Below are 19,773 nucleotides of genomic sequence, written 5' to 3'. Positions count from 1 at the left end.
TTATCAACCTAAGGCTAGGTTAGAACCCAGGTCCTCTGACTCTTGAGTCCTGTGATCTCTCCAGCAGGCTATTGCTTCTTCTCAAAAGCAATAAACACAAAAGTCATCATCACTATTATCACCATAGTGTTTACTGAGTACCTGGCAACCACTATATGCAGAGCACTGCTCGGTGGTAGTAGTAATGATATTTATTGAGCACCTACTCGGTGCAATGTACTGTATTTGGCACTTGGGAAAGTTTAATAGAAGGAAGTTCCATATCCTCTGCCCACAAGGAGCGAATATTTTATCTGTGCACCTGCTGTGCGTCAAGCAGCTTACTAGACTCCGAATGTATTCCGAAGACTGTAATGTGTGCTAGCAGAACACAATTAAGAGAAGATATGATACCTTAGTCTAAAGGTGGGGAATTGAGGAGTATAGCTATAATTCTATTTGTTCTGACGATTTTGACACCTGTCTACATATTTTGTTTTGTTGTTTGTCTCCCCCTTCTAGACTGTGATGCCGTTGTTGGGTAGGGACCATCTCTATATGTTGCCAACTAGTACTTCCCAAGTGCTTAGTACAGTGCTCTGCACAAAGCGAGTGCTCAATAAATATGATCGAATGAATGAATGAAATTAATAGATTGAGTAGTTATTCTTCTTACTATTATTAATCATATTTATTGAGCGCTTACTGTGTGCAAAGCAATATACTAAGTGCTTGGGAGAGTATAATATAACATCACATTCCCTGCCCACAAGGAGCTCAGTCTAGAGGAATTGAGGAATCATCTATTGATGCTGCCAATTTCAAAAATTTATTTTCACAGATCTTTCCAAATAATTAATCGTATTTATTGAGCAATTACTGTTTGCAAGGCAATATACTAAGCGCTTGGGAGAGTATAATATAACATCACATTCCCTGCCCACAAGGAGCTCACCGTGTAGAGGAATTGAGGAATCGTCTATTGATGCTGTCAATTTCAAAAATTTATTTTTGCAGAAATTTCCAAAGCAAAACCCGAATAGACCTTACAGAGTTATTTGTTAAGCACTTATTGTGTGCCATGCGCTGTACTAAGCTAACCTACCCATCAAGCAAAAACTCTTCACTCTCGGCTTCAAGGCTGTCCATCCCCTGGCCCCCTCCTACCTCACCTCCCTTCTCTCCTTCTATAGCCCAGCCCGCACCCTCTGCTTCTCTGCCACTAACCTCCTCACTGGTCCTCATTCTCGCCTGTCCTGCCGTCGACCCCCGGCCCACGTCCTACCTCTGGCCTGGAATGCCCTCCCTCCGCACATCCGCCAAACTAGCTCTCTTCCCCCTTCAAATAATAATAATAATAATAATGATGGCATTTATTAAGCGCTTACTATGTGCAAAGCACTGTTCTAAGCGCTGGGGAGGTTACAAGGTGATCAGGTTGTCCCATGGGGGGCTCACAGTCTTCATCCCCACTTTACAGATGAGGGAACTGAGGCACAGAGAAGTTAAGTGACTTGTCCAAAGTCACACAGATGAAAATTGGCAGAGCCGGAATTTGAACCCACAACCTCTGACTCCAAAGCCCGCGATCTTTCCAATGAGCCATGCAGCTTCTTCAAAGCCCTACTGAGAGCTCACCTCCTCCAGGAGGCCTTCCCAAACTGAGCCCCCTTTTTCCTCTGTTCCTTCCCACCCCCTCCACCTCCTTCCCCTCCCCACAGCACCTGTATATATGCTTGTACAGATTTATTACTCTATTTATTTGACTTGTACATATTTACTATTCTATTTATGTTGTTAATGATGTGCACCTAGCTTTATTTCTATTTATTCTGATGACTTGACACCTGTCCACATGTTTTGTATTGTTGTCTGTCTCCCCCTCCTAGACTCTGAGCCCGTTGTTGGGTAGGGACCATCTCTATATGTTGCCAACTTGTACTTCCCAAGCGCTTAGTACAGTGCTCTGCACACAATAAGTGCTCAATAAATACGATTGAATGAATGAATGAAAGGATACAAAGCTCCCAGACTGAGCCCCCCTCTTTTTCCTCTCCTCCTTTTTCCCTCCCCATCGCCCCATCCTCTCTCCTTCCCCTCCCCCCAACACTTATGTATATTTTTACATATTTATTACTCTATTTTATTAATGATGTGTATATAGCTATAATTCTATTTATTCTGATAGTATTGACACCTGTTTACTTGTTTTGTCATCTGTCTAGTTGTTTAGTTTTTGTTGTCTGTCTCCCCCTTCTAGACTGTGAGCCCGTTGTTGGATAGGGACCGTCTCTATATGTTGCTGATTTCTACTTCCCAAACGCTTAGTACAGTGCTCTGCACACAGTAAGCGCTCAATAAATAAGATTGATTGAATGAATGAATGAATGAATACAAGCAAAGGGTTGAACACAATCCCTGTCCCACGTGGAGTTCACAGTCTCAACCCCCATTTTACAGATTCATTCATTCAGTCATATTTATTGAGCGCTTAATGTGTGCAGAACACTTTACTGAGCGCTTGGAAAGTATAAATCGGCAACATATAGAGGCGGTCCCTACCCAACAACTGGCTCACAGTCTAGAAGGGGGGAGACTGACAACAAAAACAAAACAAGTAGAGAGGCTGACAACAAGACAGGCAACAGACAACAGTAGTAGGCAGACAAGTAGACAAAACAGTAGACCATCAAAATAGATAAATAGAATTATAGCTATATACACATTGTTAATAAAATAGAGTAACAAATATGAACAAATGTACATAAGAGCTGTGGGGAGGGTAAAGCAGAGGGAGGGAGTAGGGGCGGATAAGGTCAAGAGATGAGAAGTGACTAGTCAAAAGTCACCAGCAGACAAGCTATGGCAGCAGGATTCGAATCCATGACCTTGGAACCTTGCAGTGTAGGACGGGGGTGCCTATTCATTTATTCAATCGTATTTATTGAGCACTTACTTTGTGCAGAGCACTGTACTAAGCGCTTGGGAAGTACAAGTTGGCAACATATAGAGACAGTCCCTACCCAACAGTGGGCTCACAGTCTAGAAGGGGGAGACAGAGAACAAAACAAAACATCTTAACAAAATAAAATAAATAGAATAGGTACAAATAAAATAAATAGAGTAATAAATCCATACAAACATATATACAGATATACAGGTGCTGTGGGGAGGGGAAGGAGGTAAGGCAGGGGCTATGGAGAGGGGGAGGAGGGGGAGAGGCGTTGTCCCACACGTGTGGCTCACAGTCTAGAAGGGGGAGACAGACAACAAAAAACGTATTAACAAAATAAAATAAATAGAATAAATATGCACAAATAAAATGAATAAATAAATAGAGTAATAAATCCGTACAAACATATATACATATATACAGGTGCCTATGGTATTGATGTCTGTCTACTTGTTTTGTTTTATTGTCTGTCTCCCCCTTCTAGACCGTGAGCCCATTGTTGGGTAGGGATTGTCTCTATCTGTTGCTGAATTGTACTTTCCAAGCACTTAGTACAGTGCTCTGCACACAGGAAGCGCTCAATAAATACGTTTGAGTGAATGAATGAATACTCTGTGCTCAGTAAGCGCTCAATAAATACGATTAAACGAATGAATGCTCTGCACACAGTAAGCGCTCAATTAATATGATTGACCGAATAAATGAATGCTCTGCACACATTAAGCGCTCTATAAATACGATTGAACAAATGAATGAATGCTCTGCACACAGTAAGCGCTCAATAAATACGATTATACGAATGAATGAATGCTCTGCACACAGTAAGCGCTCAATAAATACGGTTAAATGAATGAATGCTCTGTACACAGTAAGCGCTCAATAAATACGATTAAACGAATGAATGAATGTGTGCTCTGCACACGGTAAACGCTCAATAAATACGATCGAATGAATGAATGAATGCTCTGCACACAGTAAGCGCTCAGTAAATATGATTGAACGAAGGAATGACTGCTCTACATAGAGTAAGCGCTCAATAAATACGATTAAATGAATGAATGCTCTGTACACAGTAAGCGCTCAATAAATACGATTGAACGAATGAATGAATGAATGCTCTGCACACAGTAAGCACTCAATAAATATGATTAAACGAATGAATGAATGCTCTGCACATAGTAAGCGCTCAATAAATACGATTGAACAAATGAATGCTCTGCACACAGTAAGCGCTCAATAAATATGATTGACCGAATGAATGAATGCTCTGCACACAGTAAGCGCTCTATAAATACGATTGAACAATTGAATGAATGCTCTGCACACAGTAAGCGCTCAATAAATACGATTATACGAATGAATGAATGCTCTGCACACAGTAAGCGCTCAATAAATATGATTAAATGAATGAATGCTCTGCACACAGTAAGCGCTCAATAAATACGATTATACGAATGAATGAATGCTCTGCACACACTAAGCGCTCAATAAATATGATTAAACGAATGAATGCTCTGCACACAGTAAGCGCTCAATAAATACGATTAAACGAATGAATGAGTGTGTGCTCTGCACATGGTAAACGCTCAATAAATATGATTGAACAAATGAATGAATGCTCTGCACACAGTAAGCGCTCAATAAATACGATTGAACGAATGAATGAATGAATGCTCTGCACACAGTAAGCGCTCAATAAATACGATTAAACGAATGAATGAATACTCTGCACATAGTAAGCGCTCAATAAACACGATTGAACGAATGAATGAATGCTCTGCACACAGTAAGCGCTCAATAAATACGATTAAATGAATGAATGAATGCTCTGCACACAGTAAGCGCTCAATAAATACGATTGAAAGAAGGAATGAATGCTCTGCACACAGTAAGCGCTCAATAAATACGATTGAATGAATGAATGAATGCTCTGCACACAGTAAATGCTCAATAAATACGATTAAACGAATGAATGAATGCTCTGCACACAGTAAATGCTCAATAAATACAATTAAACGAATGAGAGAATGCTCTGCACACAGTAAGAGCTCAATAAATACAATTGAATGAAGGAATGAATGCTCTGCACACAGTAAGAGCTCAATAAACACGATTGAACGAATGAATGAATGCTCTGCGCACAGTAAACGCTCAATAAATACGATTAAACGAATGAATGAATGCTCTGCACACAGTAAGCACTCAATAAATACGATTAAACGAATGAATGCTCTGCACACAGTAAGCGTTCAATAAATACGATTGAAGGAATGCATGAATGCTCTGCACACAGTAAGCGCTCAATAAATACGATTGAAGGAATGAATAAATGAATGCTCTGCACACAGTAAGCGCTCAATAAATACGACTGAAGGAATGCATAAATGAATGCTCTGCACGTAATAAGCGTTTAATAAGTACGATTGAACGAATGAATGCTGTGCACACAGTAAGTGCTCCATAAATATGAGTGAATGAAGGAAGGAACTGAGCCGGACGGGGGCAAATGAGGACGGCGGTTTCAGGGCGCCCCGCCGTTGGCAGAGTCGGGGGGAGGACTACAATTCCCGATAGGCTTTGCGGCCCTCCGTCAGGGCGGGGGCGGGAGGCGGAGAGGCCGAAGCCGCCCAGGGCGCAGGCGCCGTCCGGCCCGGGGGGGAGGGAGGCATGCTGGGATATGTAGTTCTGGAGGGAGGGGCCGGGAGTCCCACGTGGTGCGCGCGGGGCTGGGCCGTTCCGCGGTGACGCCCTTTCCCCACCCCCGGCGCGGAGCCCCGAGCAGTAGCAGCAGCAAGAGGAGAAAGAGGAGGAGGGTTGGCAGCGTTTGCAGCCCTTGCAACCATTGCAACCTTTGCAACCTTGCAACCTTTGCAGCCGTTGCAACCTTTGCAACCCTTGCAACCTTGCAACCCCGGGCGGGATGTTCTCCCGGAGGAGCCACGGCGACGCGAGGAAGTCCACCCAGAAGGTGCTAGACCCTAGGAAGGACGTGCTGACCCGCCTCAAGCACCTCCGGGCGCTGCTCGGTGAGCGGGGGGCGCGCGGGGGGCGCGCGGGCACGAGGATGGGGCGCGGGGCAGCTCCCCCCCTCCCCCCCTTTAGAAATAAGGCTGCGGGCGAGACCACTTCCGGCCGCGGGGGGAGGGCCCCCCCACCCCCCAACTAATAATAATAATAATAATGGCATTTATTAAGCGCTTACTACGTGCCAAGCCCTGTTCTAAGCGCTGGGGAGGTTACAAGGTGATCAGGTTGTCTCATGGGGGGCTCGCAGCCTTCATCCCCATTTTACAGATGGGGTAACTGAGGCCCAGAGAAGTGACTTGCCCAAGGTCACCCAGCTGGCAACTGGCAGAGCCGGGATTTGAACCCGTGACCGCTGACTCCAAAGCCCGGGCTCTTTCCACTGAGCCACGCTGCTTCTAATAATGATTTTTAGACTGTGAGCCCGCTGTTGGGTAGGGACCGTCTCTACATGTTGCCGACTTGTACTTCCCAAGCGCTTAGTACAGTGCTCTGCACACAGTAAGCGCTCAATCAATACGATTGATTGATTGATGGCATTTATTAAGCACTTACTATAACCTCCCCCACCTTCCTCTCCCCCCCTTACCTCCTTCCCCTCCCCCACTGCACCTGTATATATGTACATATGTTTGTACTTATTTATTACTCTATTTTATTTGTACGTGTCTATTCTATTTATTTTATTTTGTTAATATGTTTGGTTTTGTACTCTGTCTCCCCCTTCTAGACTGTGAACCCGTTGTTGGGTAGGGACCAATCAATCAATCAATCAATCGTATTTATTGAGCGCTTACTGTGTGCAGAGCACTGTACTAAGCGCTTGGGAAGTACAAGTTGGCAACATATAGAGACAGTCCCTACCCAACAGTCTACTCACAGTCTAAAAGACCGTCTCTATATGTTGCCAACTTGTACTTACCAAGCGCTTAGTAACGATAATAATAATAATGGCATTTATTAAGCGCTTACTATGGGCAAAGCACCGTTCTAAGCGCTGGGAAGTTTACAAGGTGAGCAGGTTATCCCACGGAGGGCTCACAGTCTTCATCCCTATTTTACAGATGAGGTCACTGAGGCACAGAGAAGTAAAGTGACTTGCCCAAAGACACACAGCTGACAGTTGGCGGAGTTGGGATTTGAACCCGTGACCTCTGACTCCAAAGCTCGGGCTCTTTCCACTGAGCCACGCTGCTTCTCTAATAATTCTCTAGTACGCTGCTTCTCTAGTCCAGTGCTCTGCACATCATCATCATCATCATCATCAATCGTATTTATTGAGCGCTTACTGTGTGCAGAGCACTGTACTAAGCGCTTGGGAAGTACAAATTGGCAACATATAGAGACAGTCCCTGCCCAACAGTGGGCTCACAGTCTAAAAGGGGGAGACGGAGAACAAAACCAAACATACTAATAAAATAAATAGAATAAATAGAACATCAAATGCTTTAAGGATTACAAGAAAAGTTACTTGCACACAGTAAGCACTCAATAAATACGATTGAATGAATGAATGAATAATAGTGGCTCAGTGGCAAGAGCCTGGGCTCAGGAGTCAGAGGTAGTGGGTTCTAATTCCGGCTCTGCCACTTGTCAGCTGTGTGACCTTGGGCAAGTCACTTCTCTGGGCCTCAGTTCCCTCATCTGGAAAATGGGGATGAAAACTGTGAGCCCCACGTGGGACAACCTGATCACCTTGTGTTCCCCCACCCAGCGCTTAGAACAGTGCTTCGCACATAGTAAGCACTTAACAAATGGTATTATTATTATTATTAAAGTGGGGATGAAGACTGTTAGCCCCACGTGGGACAACCTGATCACCTTGTTTCCCCCCCGCCAGCGCTTAGAACAGTACTTTGCACATAGTAAGCACTTAACATGCCATCGTTATTATTATTGTGCATACTACTCTATTTTATTAATGATGTGCATGTAGCTAGAATTCTATTTATTCTAAAGGTTTTGACACCTGTCTACATGTTTCGTTTTGTTGTCAGCCCCCCCCCCTTCTAGACTGTGAGCCCGTTGTTGGGTAGGGACCGTCTCTATCTGTTGCCGACTTGTACTTCCCAAGTGTTTAGTACAGTGCTCTGCACACGGTAAGTGCTCAATAAATACTATTGAATGAATGATTATTATTAATAATAATGCTTCCCAAACGCTTAGTACAGTGCTCTGCACACAGTAAGTGCTCAATAAATACTATTGAATGAATGATTATTAATAATAATGCTTCCTAAACGCTTAGTACAGTGCTCTGCACACAGTAAGTGCTCAAGAAATACTATTGAATGAATGAATAATAATAATGATGATGGTGTTTGTGAAGCGCTTACTATGTGCCGAGCACTGTTCTAAGCACTGGGGGAGATCCAAGCACGGGGAGGGAAGCAGCGTGGCTTCGTGTAAAGAGCCCGGGTTGGGGAGTTAGAGGTTGTGGGTTCTAATCCCGGCTCCGCCACTTGTCTGCTGGGTGACCTTGGGCAAGTCGCTTCACTTCTCTGCGACTCAGTGACCTCATCTGGAAAAGGGGGATGAAGACTGGGAGCCCCACGTGGGACAACCTGATTACCCTGTATCTACCCCAGCACTTAGAACAGTGCTTGGCACATGGTAGGTGCTTAATGAATACCATCATCATTATTATTATTACAGGGTTATCAGGTTGTCCCAGGTGGGGCTCACAGACTTCATCCCCATTTTACTGATGAGGGAACTGAGGCACAGAGAAGTGAAGTGACTTGCCCAAAGTCACACAGCTGACAAGTGGCGATAGAGCACGGGCCTGGGAACCAGAAGGTCCTGGGTTCTAATCCACCTCTGCCCCTTGTCTGCTGCGTGACCTTGGGCAAGTCATTACACTCCTCTCCCCCTCGTCCCCCTCTCCATCCCCCCATCTTACCTCCTTCCCTTCCCCACAGCACCTGTATATATGTATATATGTTTGTACATATTTATTACTCTATTTATTTTACTTGTACATATCTATTCTATTTATTTTATTTTGTTAGTATGTTTGGTTTTATTCTCTGTCTCCCCCTTTTAGACTGTTAGCCCACTGTTGGGTAGGGACTGTCTCTATATGTTGCCAACTTGTACTTCCCAAGCGTTTAGTACAGTGCTCTGCACACAGTAAGCGCTCAATAAATACGATTGATGATGATGATTTCACTTCTCTGGCCCTCAGTGCCCTCCTCTGGAAGACGGGGATTAGGATTGTGAGCCCCCTGTGGGGTGGACTGGGTCCAACCTGATTGGCTTTTATCCACCCGACCGCTTCGTACGAGAATAATAATAATGATGGTATTTGTTAAGCGCTTACTATGTGCCAAGCACTGTTCAAAACGCTGGGGTAGATATGAGGTAGTCAGATTGTCCCAGTTGGGGATCAGTGTCTTAATCCCCATTTTACAGATGAGGTAACTGAGGCATGGGGATGTGAAGTGACTTGCCCAAGATCACACAGAAGGCAAGTGGCAGAGCTGGGATTAGAACAGCCCAGCCCTTCTCCAGCCCAGCCCGCACCCTCCGCTCCTCTGCTGCTAACCTCCTCACCGGGCCTCGTTCTTGCCCGTCCCGCCGTCGACCCCCGGCTCACATCATCATCATCATCAATCATATTCGTATTTACGTCCTCCCCCTGGCCTGGAATGCCCTCCCTCTGCACATCCGCCAAGCTAGCTCTCTTCCTCCCTTCAAAGCCCTACTGAGAGCTCACCTCCTCCAGGAGGCCTTCCCACACTGAGCCCCCTCCTTCCTCTTCCCCTCCCCATCCCCCCCCGCCCTACCTCCTTCCCCTCCCCACAGCACCTGTATGTAAGTTTGTACAGATTTATTACTCTATTTTAATTGTACATATTTACTATTCATTTTATTTTGTTAATATGTTTTGCTTTGTTGTGTTGGGTAGGGACCGTCTCTATATATTGCCAACTTGCACTTCCCAAGCGCTTAGTACAGTGCTTGCACACAGTAAGCGCTCAATAAATAAGATTGAATGAATGAATTAGAACCCACGTCCTCTGACTCCCAAGCCCGTTTCATACAGCTGATAAGTAGCAGGTCAAACCCATGACCGGTGCCTGGCACATAGTAAGCACTTAACAAACTCCACAGTGATAATTATTAGTATTATTAAGGTGCTGAGCCCGAAGAGGGACTCCCCTCTCCTCCGGGTCAGCAGGCTCGCGTCGGAGGCAAGGTGTGGATCCTCACTCAGGGAACCAAGTGTCGTTCTTTCATTCCTTCATTCATTCAGTTGTATTTATTGAGTGCCTACTGTGTGCAGAGCACTGTACTAAGCGCTTGGGAAGTACAAGGTGGCAACATATAGAGACAGTCCACCCAACAACGGGCTCACAGTCTAGCTGGGGTCCCCTCCGGGCTCGGCGCTGATCGGTGATGTTGGCTGCTCCTTCTTTTCCCCTCCTTTCCCCATGTTATTTATGATCGTTTGCGGCATTTGTTCAGTGCTCCCTTCGGACTCAGCTCAGAACTAAACGCTGACCAAAGTCGGAACACCAGAAGAGCACCCTCATGTGTTGTTTTCACTCCTCGGTCATTTTTGGTTTGTTTGCAGAAAGAAGCCACTTAGCAGGAGACAGTTGGCTTAGGAAACACGGGCTCATCCCAGAGTTGGAAAGGAAGAAGACGGGTTGATCACGAAATTTAAGAATTTAGCCCAGGCATTATTAAGCAGCATCATCGATAGCATTTATTGAGCATCTGTTGTGTAATAATAATAATAATAATGTTGGTATTAAGCGCTTACTATGTGCCAAGCACTGTTCTAAGCACTGGGGGGATACGAGGTAATCAAGGTTGTCCCACATGGGGCTCACAATCTTAATCCCCATTTTACAGATGAGGGAACTGAGGTACAGAGAAGTTGTGACTTGCCCAATGTCACCCAGCTGAGAAGTGGCAGAGCCGGGATTAGAACCCACGACCTCTGACTCCCAAGCCGGGGCTCTTTCCACTGAGCCACGCTGCTTCCTCACTGCTTAGTACAGTGTACAGGACAGAGAGAGTGCAAAGTAAAGTAAGCCCTGTTCTCAAGGTGTTCTGGTCAAATGGGAGAGGCAGACACTTAGATACATTTACAGATATGGGGAGTAATAGTAGATATAAGATACATACTTAAGCGTTGGGGGAGGGAAGGGGGTTTGGTAATTTAAGTCCTCAGCTAGCTCTGAAGTGCCAAGGTGGCAGTCGATAGGAACAATAGAATCCAGGGAAGATCTTAGAGGGAAATATGATCTCAGGGCTTGGAAAATAGGTTGAGCCCTGCCCTTTCAGATAAGAAAGGGGAGGGAGTTGCAGAAATGGGGAGGATGTGGACAAGAGCTTGGCAGTGGGACAGGTGAGAATGAGGCAGAGTGAGTAAATTATTTTGAGTGGAGTGAAGATTGAGAGCCTTGATATAGTGGGAAAAGAGAGTGGGTAGGTAAACTGGGGGTGGAGGAAACAGATTGACTGCTTTAAACCCAATGGTCAGGTTTTACTACTTGATAAAGAGAGGGATTGTCCACCAGTGGAGATTTCTGAGGGGAGAGGAGGTTCATTCATTCATTCAATCATATTTATTGAGCGCTTACTGTGTGCAGAGCACTGGACTAAGCGCTTGGGAAGTACAAGTTGGCAACATATAGAGACGGTCCTTACCCAACAACGGCTCGCAGTCTAGAAGGGGGAGACAGACAACAAAACTAAACCGGTAGACAGGTGTCAAGATAGAACAAATAGAATTAAAGCCCTTTGCACATCATTAACAAAATAAATAGTAAATATGTACGAGTAAAATAGAGTAATTAATCTGTACAAATATAGATACAGGTGCAGTGGGGAGGGGAAGGAGGTAGGGCGGGGGGATGGGGAGGAGGAGTGGAAAAAGGGGGCTGAGTGTGGGAAGGCCTCCTGGAGGAGGTGAGCTCTCAGTAGGGCTTTGAAGGGAGGAAGAGAGCTAGCTTGGCGGATGGGCAGAGGGAGGGCATTCCAGGCCAGGGGAAGGACGTGGGCTGGGGGTCGATGGTGGGACAGGAGAGAACGAGGTACAGTGAGGAGGTTAGTGGCAGAGGAGCGGAGGGTGCGGACTGCCAACTTGTACTTCCCAAGGGCTTAGTACAGTGCTTTGCACACAGTAAGCGCTTAATAAATACTATTGATTGATTGATTGATTGACTGGGCTGTGCATAAAACAATGTTTTAGAACAGTGATTCAGGGCAGAGTAAAGTCCAGGCTGGAGTTAGATTAGATTGTGAGACCCAAGTGGGACAGAACTGTTTCCAACTTGATTATCTTGTAATTACTTGTATTTATATTACATTTATATAGATTGATATCGACTGTCTACACCTCTACACTGTAAACATCAGGCAAAAACTCCTCACCCTCGGCTTCAGGGCTCTCCATCACCTCGCCCCCTCCTACCTCACCTCCCTTCTCTCCTTCTACAGCCCAGCCCACACCCTCCGCTCCTCTGCTGCTAATCTCCTCACTGGGCCTCGTTCTTCCCTGTCCCGCCGTCGACCCCCGGCCCACGTCATCCCCCCTGGCCTGGAATGCCCTCCCTCCCGACATCCGCCAAGCTAGCTCTCTTCCTTCCTTCAAGGCCCTACTGAGAGCTCATCTCCTCCAGGAGGCCTTCCCAGACTGAGCCCCCTCCTTCCTCTCCCCCTCCTTCCCCTCTCCATCCCCTCCGCCTTACCTCCTTCCCTTCCCCACAGCACCTGTATGTATGTATATATGTTCGTACGTATTTATTACTCTATTTTACTTGCACATATCTATTCTATTTATTTTATTTTGTTAATATGTTTGGTTTTGTTCTCTGTGTCCCCCTTCTAGACTGTGAGCCCACTGTTGGGTATGGACCGTCTCTATATGTTGCCAACTTGTACTTCCCAAGCGCTTAGTACAGTGCTCTGCACACAGTAAGCGCTCAATAAATATGATTGAATGAATGAATGAATAAACTTCTTATAAGCAGGGAATGTGTCTACCAACTCTGTTGTATTGTACTCTCCCAAACGTGTAGTACAGTGCTCTGCACATAGTGAGTGCTCAATAAATGCAATTGATGGATTGATTGATTTTTCTGCCTGGCACATAGAAATTGCTTGACAAGTACCATTTAAAAAAAAGACTGGAAGCAGAGGCAGGTGAGTAGGCTGATGAACTAGTCAAGCTGGAATATGTCGAGTGCCTAGACCAGGAAGGTGAAGTTGGAATATGACAAATGTCTGGACCAGTAAGGGAGGGATAGATTCTGGAAATAGGGAGGAAGAACCAAGAGGTTTTGGTGGTGGACAAGACGTGGAGGTTTAAAGGGAGTTTCCCACCGTGGTGGTGACAGACAAGACAGAAACCTCCCTGCCTCCGGCCTCTCCCCTCTCCAGTCCATACTTCACTCTGCTCCCCGGATCATTTTTCTATGAAAGCATTTTGGCCACGTTTCCCCACTCCTCAAGTACCTCCAGTGGTTGCCCGTCCACCTCCGTCCGCATCAAACAGAAACTCCTCACCATTGGCTTTGAAGCACTCAATCGCCTTGCTCCCTCCTATCTCACCTTACTACTCCCGTACTATAACACAACAGCACACACACTTCTCTAATACTGACCTCACTGTAGTTCGATCTTGTCTATCTCACCTCCAACCTCTTGCCCACATCCTGCCTCTGGCCTGAAGTGCCCTCCCTCTTCATATCCGACAGACATTTAACTCTCCGCCCCTTCAAACCTTATTGAAGGCACATGTCCTCCAAGAAGCCATCCCTAAGCCCTCCTTTCCTCTTCTCCCACTTCCTTCTGTGTTGCCCTGATTTGCTCCCTTTATTACACCCCCTCCCAGCCCCACAGCAATTACGTCCGTATCTGTAATTTTGTCTGTATTAATACCTGTCTCCCATTTTAGACTGTGAGCTCGTTGTGGGCAGGGAGTGTGTCTGGTATATTGAACTCTCCAAAGTGCTTAGTACAGTGCTGTGCACACAGGAAGCGCTCAATAAATGTGATCGACTGACTGACTGAAGAACGAGGCCCCAAAGTGGTGTGAAGGGGTCTGGCGTGAGCATCCCGTGAGGCAGCATGGCAGTGTGATGATGGGAGGCTGAGCTCCGACTTGCCCTGCGTCATCACGTTGGGAAAGACACAATCACAACACGCACAGCCTCTCCCCAAAATATAGGACACTGGCAAGGCTTCTGCTGCTGTGGTAGAACTGCAGCTGTGACTGTTGACTCTCAGCCGGGAGGAATCGAAAGCCCTGTTCTTCTAGCCACATCACCCTACTGCTCCTTTTTTTTTTATTTTGTGCATTTGTCCGTGTCATTTATGCTATTGCTCTAGTGTTCTCATTTTCTCAACTCTCCTAAAGTGTCTCTTGCCGGTCCCTTCTCCCCACTTTAAGTAGATTGGGAGCCCCTTAAGGGCCAGGTAGCATTTCCAATTCTGGACCTGTATATTCTTTCCCAGCTCTTACTACAGTGCTTTGCACACATAAAGTGCTTAATATTATTATCAATCAATCGACCTCATATTTACTGAGTGCTTACTGGTTGCAGAGCTCAGTACTAAACTCTTGGGAGAGTGCAATAGATGTAGTCAAGATTTGTAATTAGAGATCTGTTGGCTTTTAAGGAGTTTACATTGTAGTGGGGGAAACAGTCATTAAATTACTGCCAAGGGAAGTGACTGAATATAAGGTATATTCATAAGTGCTATGGGTAGTGATAGGGTAAGTGCTTAGGGAGTAAAACTAAGTGCAGAGGTGACACAGTAGGGAGGGAAAAGAAAGTGGGGAGGTAACGGATTGATGAACTTGGGAAGGCTTCCTAGGGGAGATAATAATAATAACAATGGCATTTATTAAACACTTACTATGTGCAAAGCACTGTTCTAAGCGCTGGGGGGGATTCAAGGTGATCAGGTTGTCCCTCATGGGGTTCACAATCTTCATCCCTATTTTACAGATGAGGTAACTGAGGCTCAGAGAAGTTAAGTGACTTGCCCAAGGTCACACAGCAGACATGTGGCAGAGCCGGAATTCAAACCCACTACCTCTGACTCCAAAGCCCGTGCTCTTTCCACTGAGCCTTGCTGCTTCTCAATGAGATGAGATTTTGAAGTGCTTTAAAGATAAGGAGAGTGATGGATGGTTGGATATGAAAGGGGAAGGAGTTTCTGGCAAGAGGGAAGGTTTAAAGAAGGCAACAAGAGAGAGGAGTGTGAGCCACAGTGAGGAGGTTGGTGTTAGAGGAGCGAAGTGTGCTGGCTGGATTGTACGTGGAGAGGAGTGCTTGATTAGGTGTCAATCAGTGGTATTTATTGAGCACTTTGTGGGTGCAGAGCGCTGTCCTCAGCGCTCATGATAGTAGGGAGAAAGCTGATTGGGAACTTTTAAAGTCAATGGTGAAGAGTTTCCGTGTGTTGCAGAGGTGGATGGCAACCATTGAAGAATTTGGAGAAGTGGGTAGACATGTGCAGAATGACTTTTTTTTTTTTTTTGAAAGAATGGAGTATGGACTGGAAAATGGAGCGAGGCTGGAGGCAGGGAGGTGCAGTTGGAGGAAAGGAAGTGGAGACAGGGTCTTCAACCTAATCTAGGATAGATAATGGGAAGAGGGAGATAGAGTGATAATTATAATGATGGTATTTGTTAAATGTGTCCTCTATGCCAACCTCTCTACTAAGTGCTGGGATAGATACAAGATAATCAGGTTGGGGCTGCAGTCTAAAGAGGAGAGTGAACAGATATTAAATCCCCATTTCAGATGAGGAAACTGAGGCCTAGAGAAATTAAGTGACATGCCTAAGGTCCCACAACAGGCAAGTGACAGAGCTGGGATTAGAACCCAGGGCCCCAACTCCCAGGCCCCTGCTCTTTCTACAAGGGCACGCTGTTTCTCAAATAATGTGGTTTAGCCAAAGAGGGGACAAAGTTATAGCAGGTGGGGATGAATTTGAAGTGGCCTAGGGAAAGAGCACAGGCCCTGGAGTCAGAGGAACTGAGTTGTAATCCTGGCTTTGCTGTGTATCTATTGTGTGACCTTGGGCAAGTCACTTCACTTCTCTCGGCCCCAGTTACTTCATCTGGAAAATGGGGATGAAGACTGTGAGCCCCATTTGGGACAGTGAGGGGGATGGGGGGCTCCTCCTCCCGCCATTCCTGGGAAGGGGGGGCATCCAGACTCTGTAATAATGGTAATAATGATGATAATAATAATAATAATAATAATGATGATGATGGCATTTATTGGGCGCTTACTGTGTGCCAAGCACTGTTTTAAACTCTGGGGAGGATACAAGGTGATCGGGTTGCCCCACGTGGGGCTCACAGTCTTCATCACCATTTGACAGATGAGGTCACTGAGGCACAAAGAAGTGCAGTGACTTTCCTAAAGTCACACAGCTGACAATGGACTCTGTAATAATGATAATAATAATAATGATGGCATTTATTAAGCGCTCACTATGTGCAAAGCACTGTTCTAAGCGCTGGGGAGGTTACAAGGTGATCAGGTTGGCCCATGGGGGGCTCACAGTCTTCACCCCATTTGACAGATGAGGTTACTGAGGCCCAGAGAATAATAATAATAATGATGGCATTTATTAAACGCTTACTATGGGCCAAGCACTGTTCTAAATGCTGGAGTAGATAAAAGGTAATCAGGTTGTCCCATGTGAGGCTTACAGTCTTAATCCCCCTTTGACAGTTGGGGTCACTGAGGCCCAGAGAAGTTAGGTGACTGGTCCAAAGTCACACAACTGACAAGTGGCGGAGCCGGGATTTGAACCCATGACCTCTGACTCCCAAGCCCGGGCTCTTTCCACTGATCCACGCTGCTTATGTAAACCCAGGGTGGGCAGGGATTGCCTCTCTTTCTTGCTGAATTGTACTTTCCAAGCACGTAGTACAGTGCTCTGCACACAGGAAGCGCTCAATAAATACGATTGAATGAATGAATGAATGACAGAGATTGTGTCCAACCTGATTCACTTGTACCTGCTCCAGTGCTTAGAATAGTGCGTAACATAGTAAAATAGTAAGTGCTTAGCCAGTAAAATAATTATTAATTATTATCATTAAGTGGCCAAAGTCAGCCCGCTGCCTAGATTCCCACCAACAGCACTCTGTGGCCTGAGTGCAGGACTGGAAGAAATGTACTGTTCAGTCAGGGCTAGGTATTGGTGGTACGACAATGTCAGAGGGTTGGGAGTGAGGGAGTTGCTTTCAGTGAAGAGAGATGAGTTGAGCACACAGATTTGTTCATCAAGAGAGGAAATCAGAAAGGGAATCCAAGTGGAGATGGCAACCTGGGCCGGGAGGTGTCAAGGTGTCAGGGGTGTCTGTTGCAGGGAGATTCTGGGATAGGGGAGAGATGACAGGGTAGGAGATTGTGGTCGGAAAGGGATTTCAGAGTTGGGGAGATAAGAAATGGCACAGTGACTGGAAATCATGAGCTCCGGTGTGTGTCCAAGTTGACTTTGTACTATCACTAGCCCCCTTTTCCCAGACTGAGCCCCCTTTTTCCTCTCCTCCTCCCCATCCCCCCCGGCCCTACCTCCTTCCCCTCCCCACAGCACCTGTATATATGTTTGTCCAGATTTATTACTCTATTTATTTTACTTGTACATATTTGCTATTCTATTTATTTTGTTAATGATGTGCATTTAGCTGTAACTCTATTTGTTCTGATGACTTGACAGCTGTCCACATGTTTTGTTGTCTGTCTCCCCCTTCTAGACCGTGAGCCCGTTGTTCGGTAGGGACTGTCTCTATATGTTGCCGACTTGTACTTCCCAAGTGCATAGTACAGTGCTCTGTACACAGTAAGCACTCAATAAATACGATTGAATGAATGGTCTGAAGATAACAGTGTTTTAGCTCACACTGGGAAAACACTGTACAAAACCAAGGATCTTAATTGGCAGCATGGAACTGAATACTGAGGATAGAGGATCTGGGTTCTAATTCCGACTCCACCAGTTGTCTGCTGTGTGAACTTGGGCACGTCACTTCTCTGTGCCTCAGGCACCTCATCTGTAAAATGGGGATTAAGTCTTCAGACTTGGACTGATTCCCATGTTTGTCAGGGATTGTGTCCAACCTGATTATCTTGTATCTGTTCCAGCACTTAGTAGAGTATTGGGCACATTATAAGTGCTTAATAAGTAGCATAAAAAATACTGTCATGAATTGTGGTATGTAGACAGCACGCTATCCACTATTCAATAATGCAATGATAGATAAGGAAGTAGAGCACTGATTCAAGATTGCTAATGTTTCCTTTGGGAGGCCGTCAGAGTAAGTCTGCTTTATGGAGTCAGCCTTCTGACCAAATTAGAAGTCAATAGAGCTGAATGCTGTCCAGTTCTTCCCCCTCCCGTGTGTGTGTGTGTGTGTGTGTGTGTGTGTGTGTGTGTGTGTGTGTGTAAGAGAGGGATACCTCCAACCACACTGTGCACACCCCAAAGGTTGTCCTTTGTTGTTTGCAAAATATGGTTCTGTTTGTTTTTGTGTTTTGTTTTTTCTGTCGTCTCATGAGCTTCATAATCCATAAAGAGCGGCTTTTTTCCTGATTATTCTGCACAATCCTGGTCTAACTGTAACAACTGAATACCAGTTTGAACTGGGATGTAGAATTGTTTGAAACTTTGTTTTTAATTGCATCCTTAAAATGTTTTCTCTGTCCTTGCTTTCCATTTTCCCAATTTCAGCTCACTATTCAGTAGCTCTTTGGATATCCTGTGGCCATCAATCAATCAATCAATCAATCGTATTTATTGAGCACTTACTTTGTGCAGAGCACTGTACTAAGCGCTTGGGAAGTACAAGTTGGCAACATATAGAGACAGTCCCTACCCAACAGTGGGCTCACAGTCTAAAAGGGGAGACAGAGAACAAAACCAAACATACTAACAAAATAAAATAAATAGAATAGGTATGTACAAGTAAAATAAATAAATAAATAGAGTAATAAATATGTACAAACATATATACATATATACAGGTGCTGTGGGGAAGGGAAGGAGGTAAGATGCGGGGGGATGGAGAGGGGGACAAGGGGGAGAGGAAGGAAGGGGCTCAGTCTGGGAAGGCCTCCTGGAGAAGGTGAGCTCTCAGTAGGGCCTTGAAGGGAGGAAGAGAGCTAGCTTGGCGGATGGGCAGAGGGACGGCATTCCAGGCCCGGGGGATGACGTGGGCCGGGGGTCGATGGCGGGACAGGCAAGAACGAGGTACGATGAGGAGATTAGCAGCAGAGGAGCGGAGGGTGCGGGGTCATGCATTCTCCTCACATGTCTTATCCAGTCTGCGGTTTCGATGTGAAAATTAGCTTTAATGATGATGGCATTTGTTAAGCGCGTACTGTGTGCAAAGCACTGTTCTAAGCGCTGGGCAGGATAAAAGGTGATCAGGTTGTCCCACGTGGGGCTCACGGTCTTAATTCTCATTTTATAGATGCGGTAACTGAGGCACAGAGAAGTTGAGTGACTTGCCCAAAGTCACACAGCTGACAAGCGGCGGAGCTGGGATTAGAACCCGTGACCTAATGCAAGGGGATGAACCTCATTCTAGGACTTAGTTACTTGTGATTCTGTCTTGCATTTGATATTGATTTTTAGCCTATAATTGGTTCTGATGGAACTTCGCAGAGAGTCAGATATGACATCTATGGGGAGGCCAGGTCTCACAGCTGTAGAGAAGATTGGATAGATCTTTAGTTTGATCTGGAGCTGAATACCACAACGCTGACAGTTTCCTAATGAATGCAATGTGGCCCAGTGGCTAGAGCACAGGCCTGGAAGTCAGAAGA

At 45.6% G+C, this 19,773-nt stretch overlaps 1 protein-coding gene across 1 annotated transcript in view; it reads left to right on the top strand.

Annotated features, from left to right (window-relative positions):
- The first annotated feature begins 5,792 nt into the window (after positions 1–5,792).
- The window catches only part of RALGAPA2 (Ral GTPase activating protein catalytic subunit alpha 2), a 421,002-nt gene continuing 407,021 nt past the window's right edge, over positions 5,793–19,773 (top strand). The window contains exon 1 of the mRNA XM_038744021.1: positions 5,793–5,958. Coding sequence (XP_038599949.1) covers positions 5,853–5,958 — 106 coding nt within the window. The 5' untranslated portion in view covers positions 5,793–5,852. The remainder of the gene's footprint in view (positions 5,959–19,773) is intronic.

This window comes from Tachyglossus aculeatus, chromosome 1, assembly GCF_015852505.1.
Source record: "Tachyglossus aculeatus isolate mTacAcu1 chromosome 1, mTacAcu1.pri, whole genome shotgun sequence".
In the NCBI taxonomy this organism is placed as follows: domain Eukaryota; kingdom Metazoa; phylum Chordata; class Mammalia; order Monotremata; family Tachyglossidae; genus Tachyglossus; species Tachyglossus aculeatus.
This window is presented reverse-complemented; position numbering and strand designations above follow the sequence as displayed.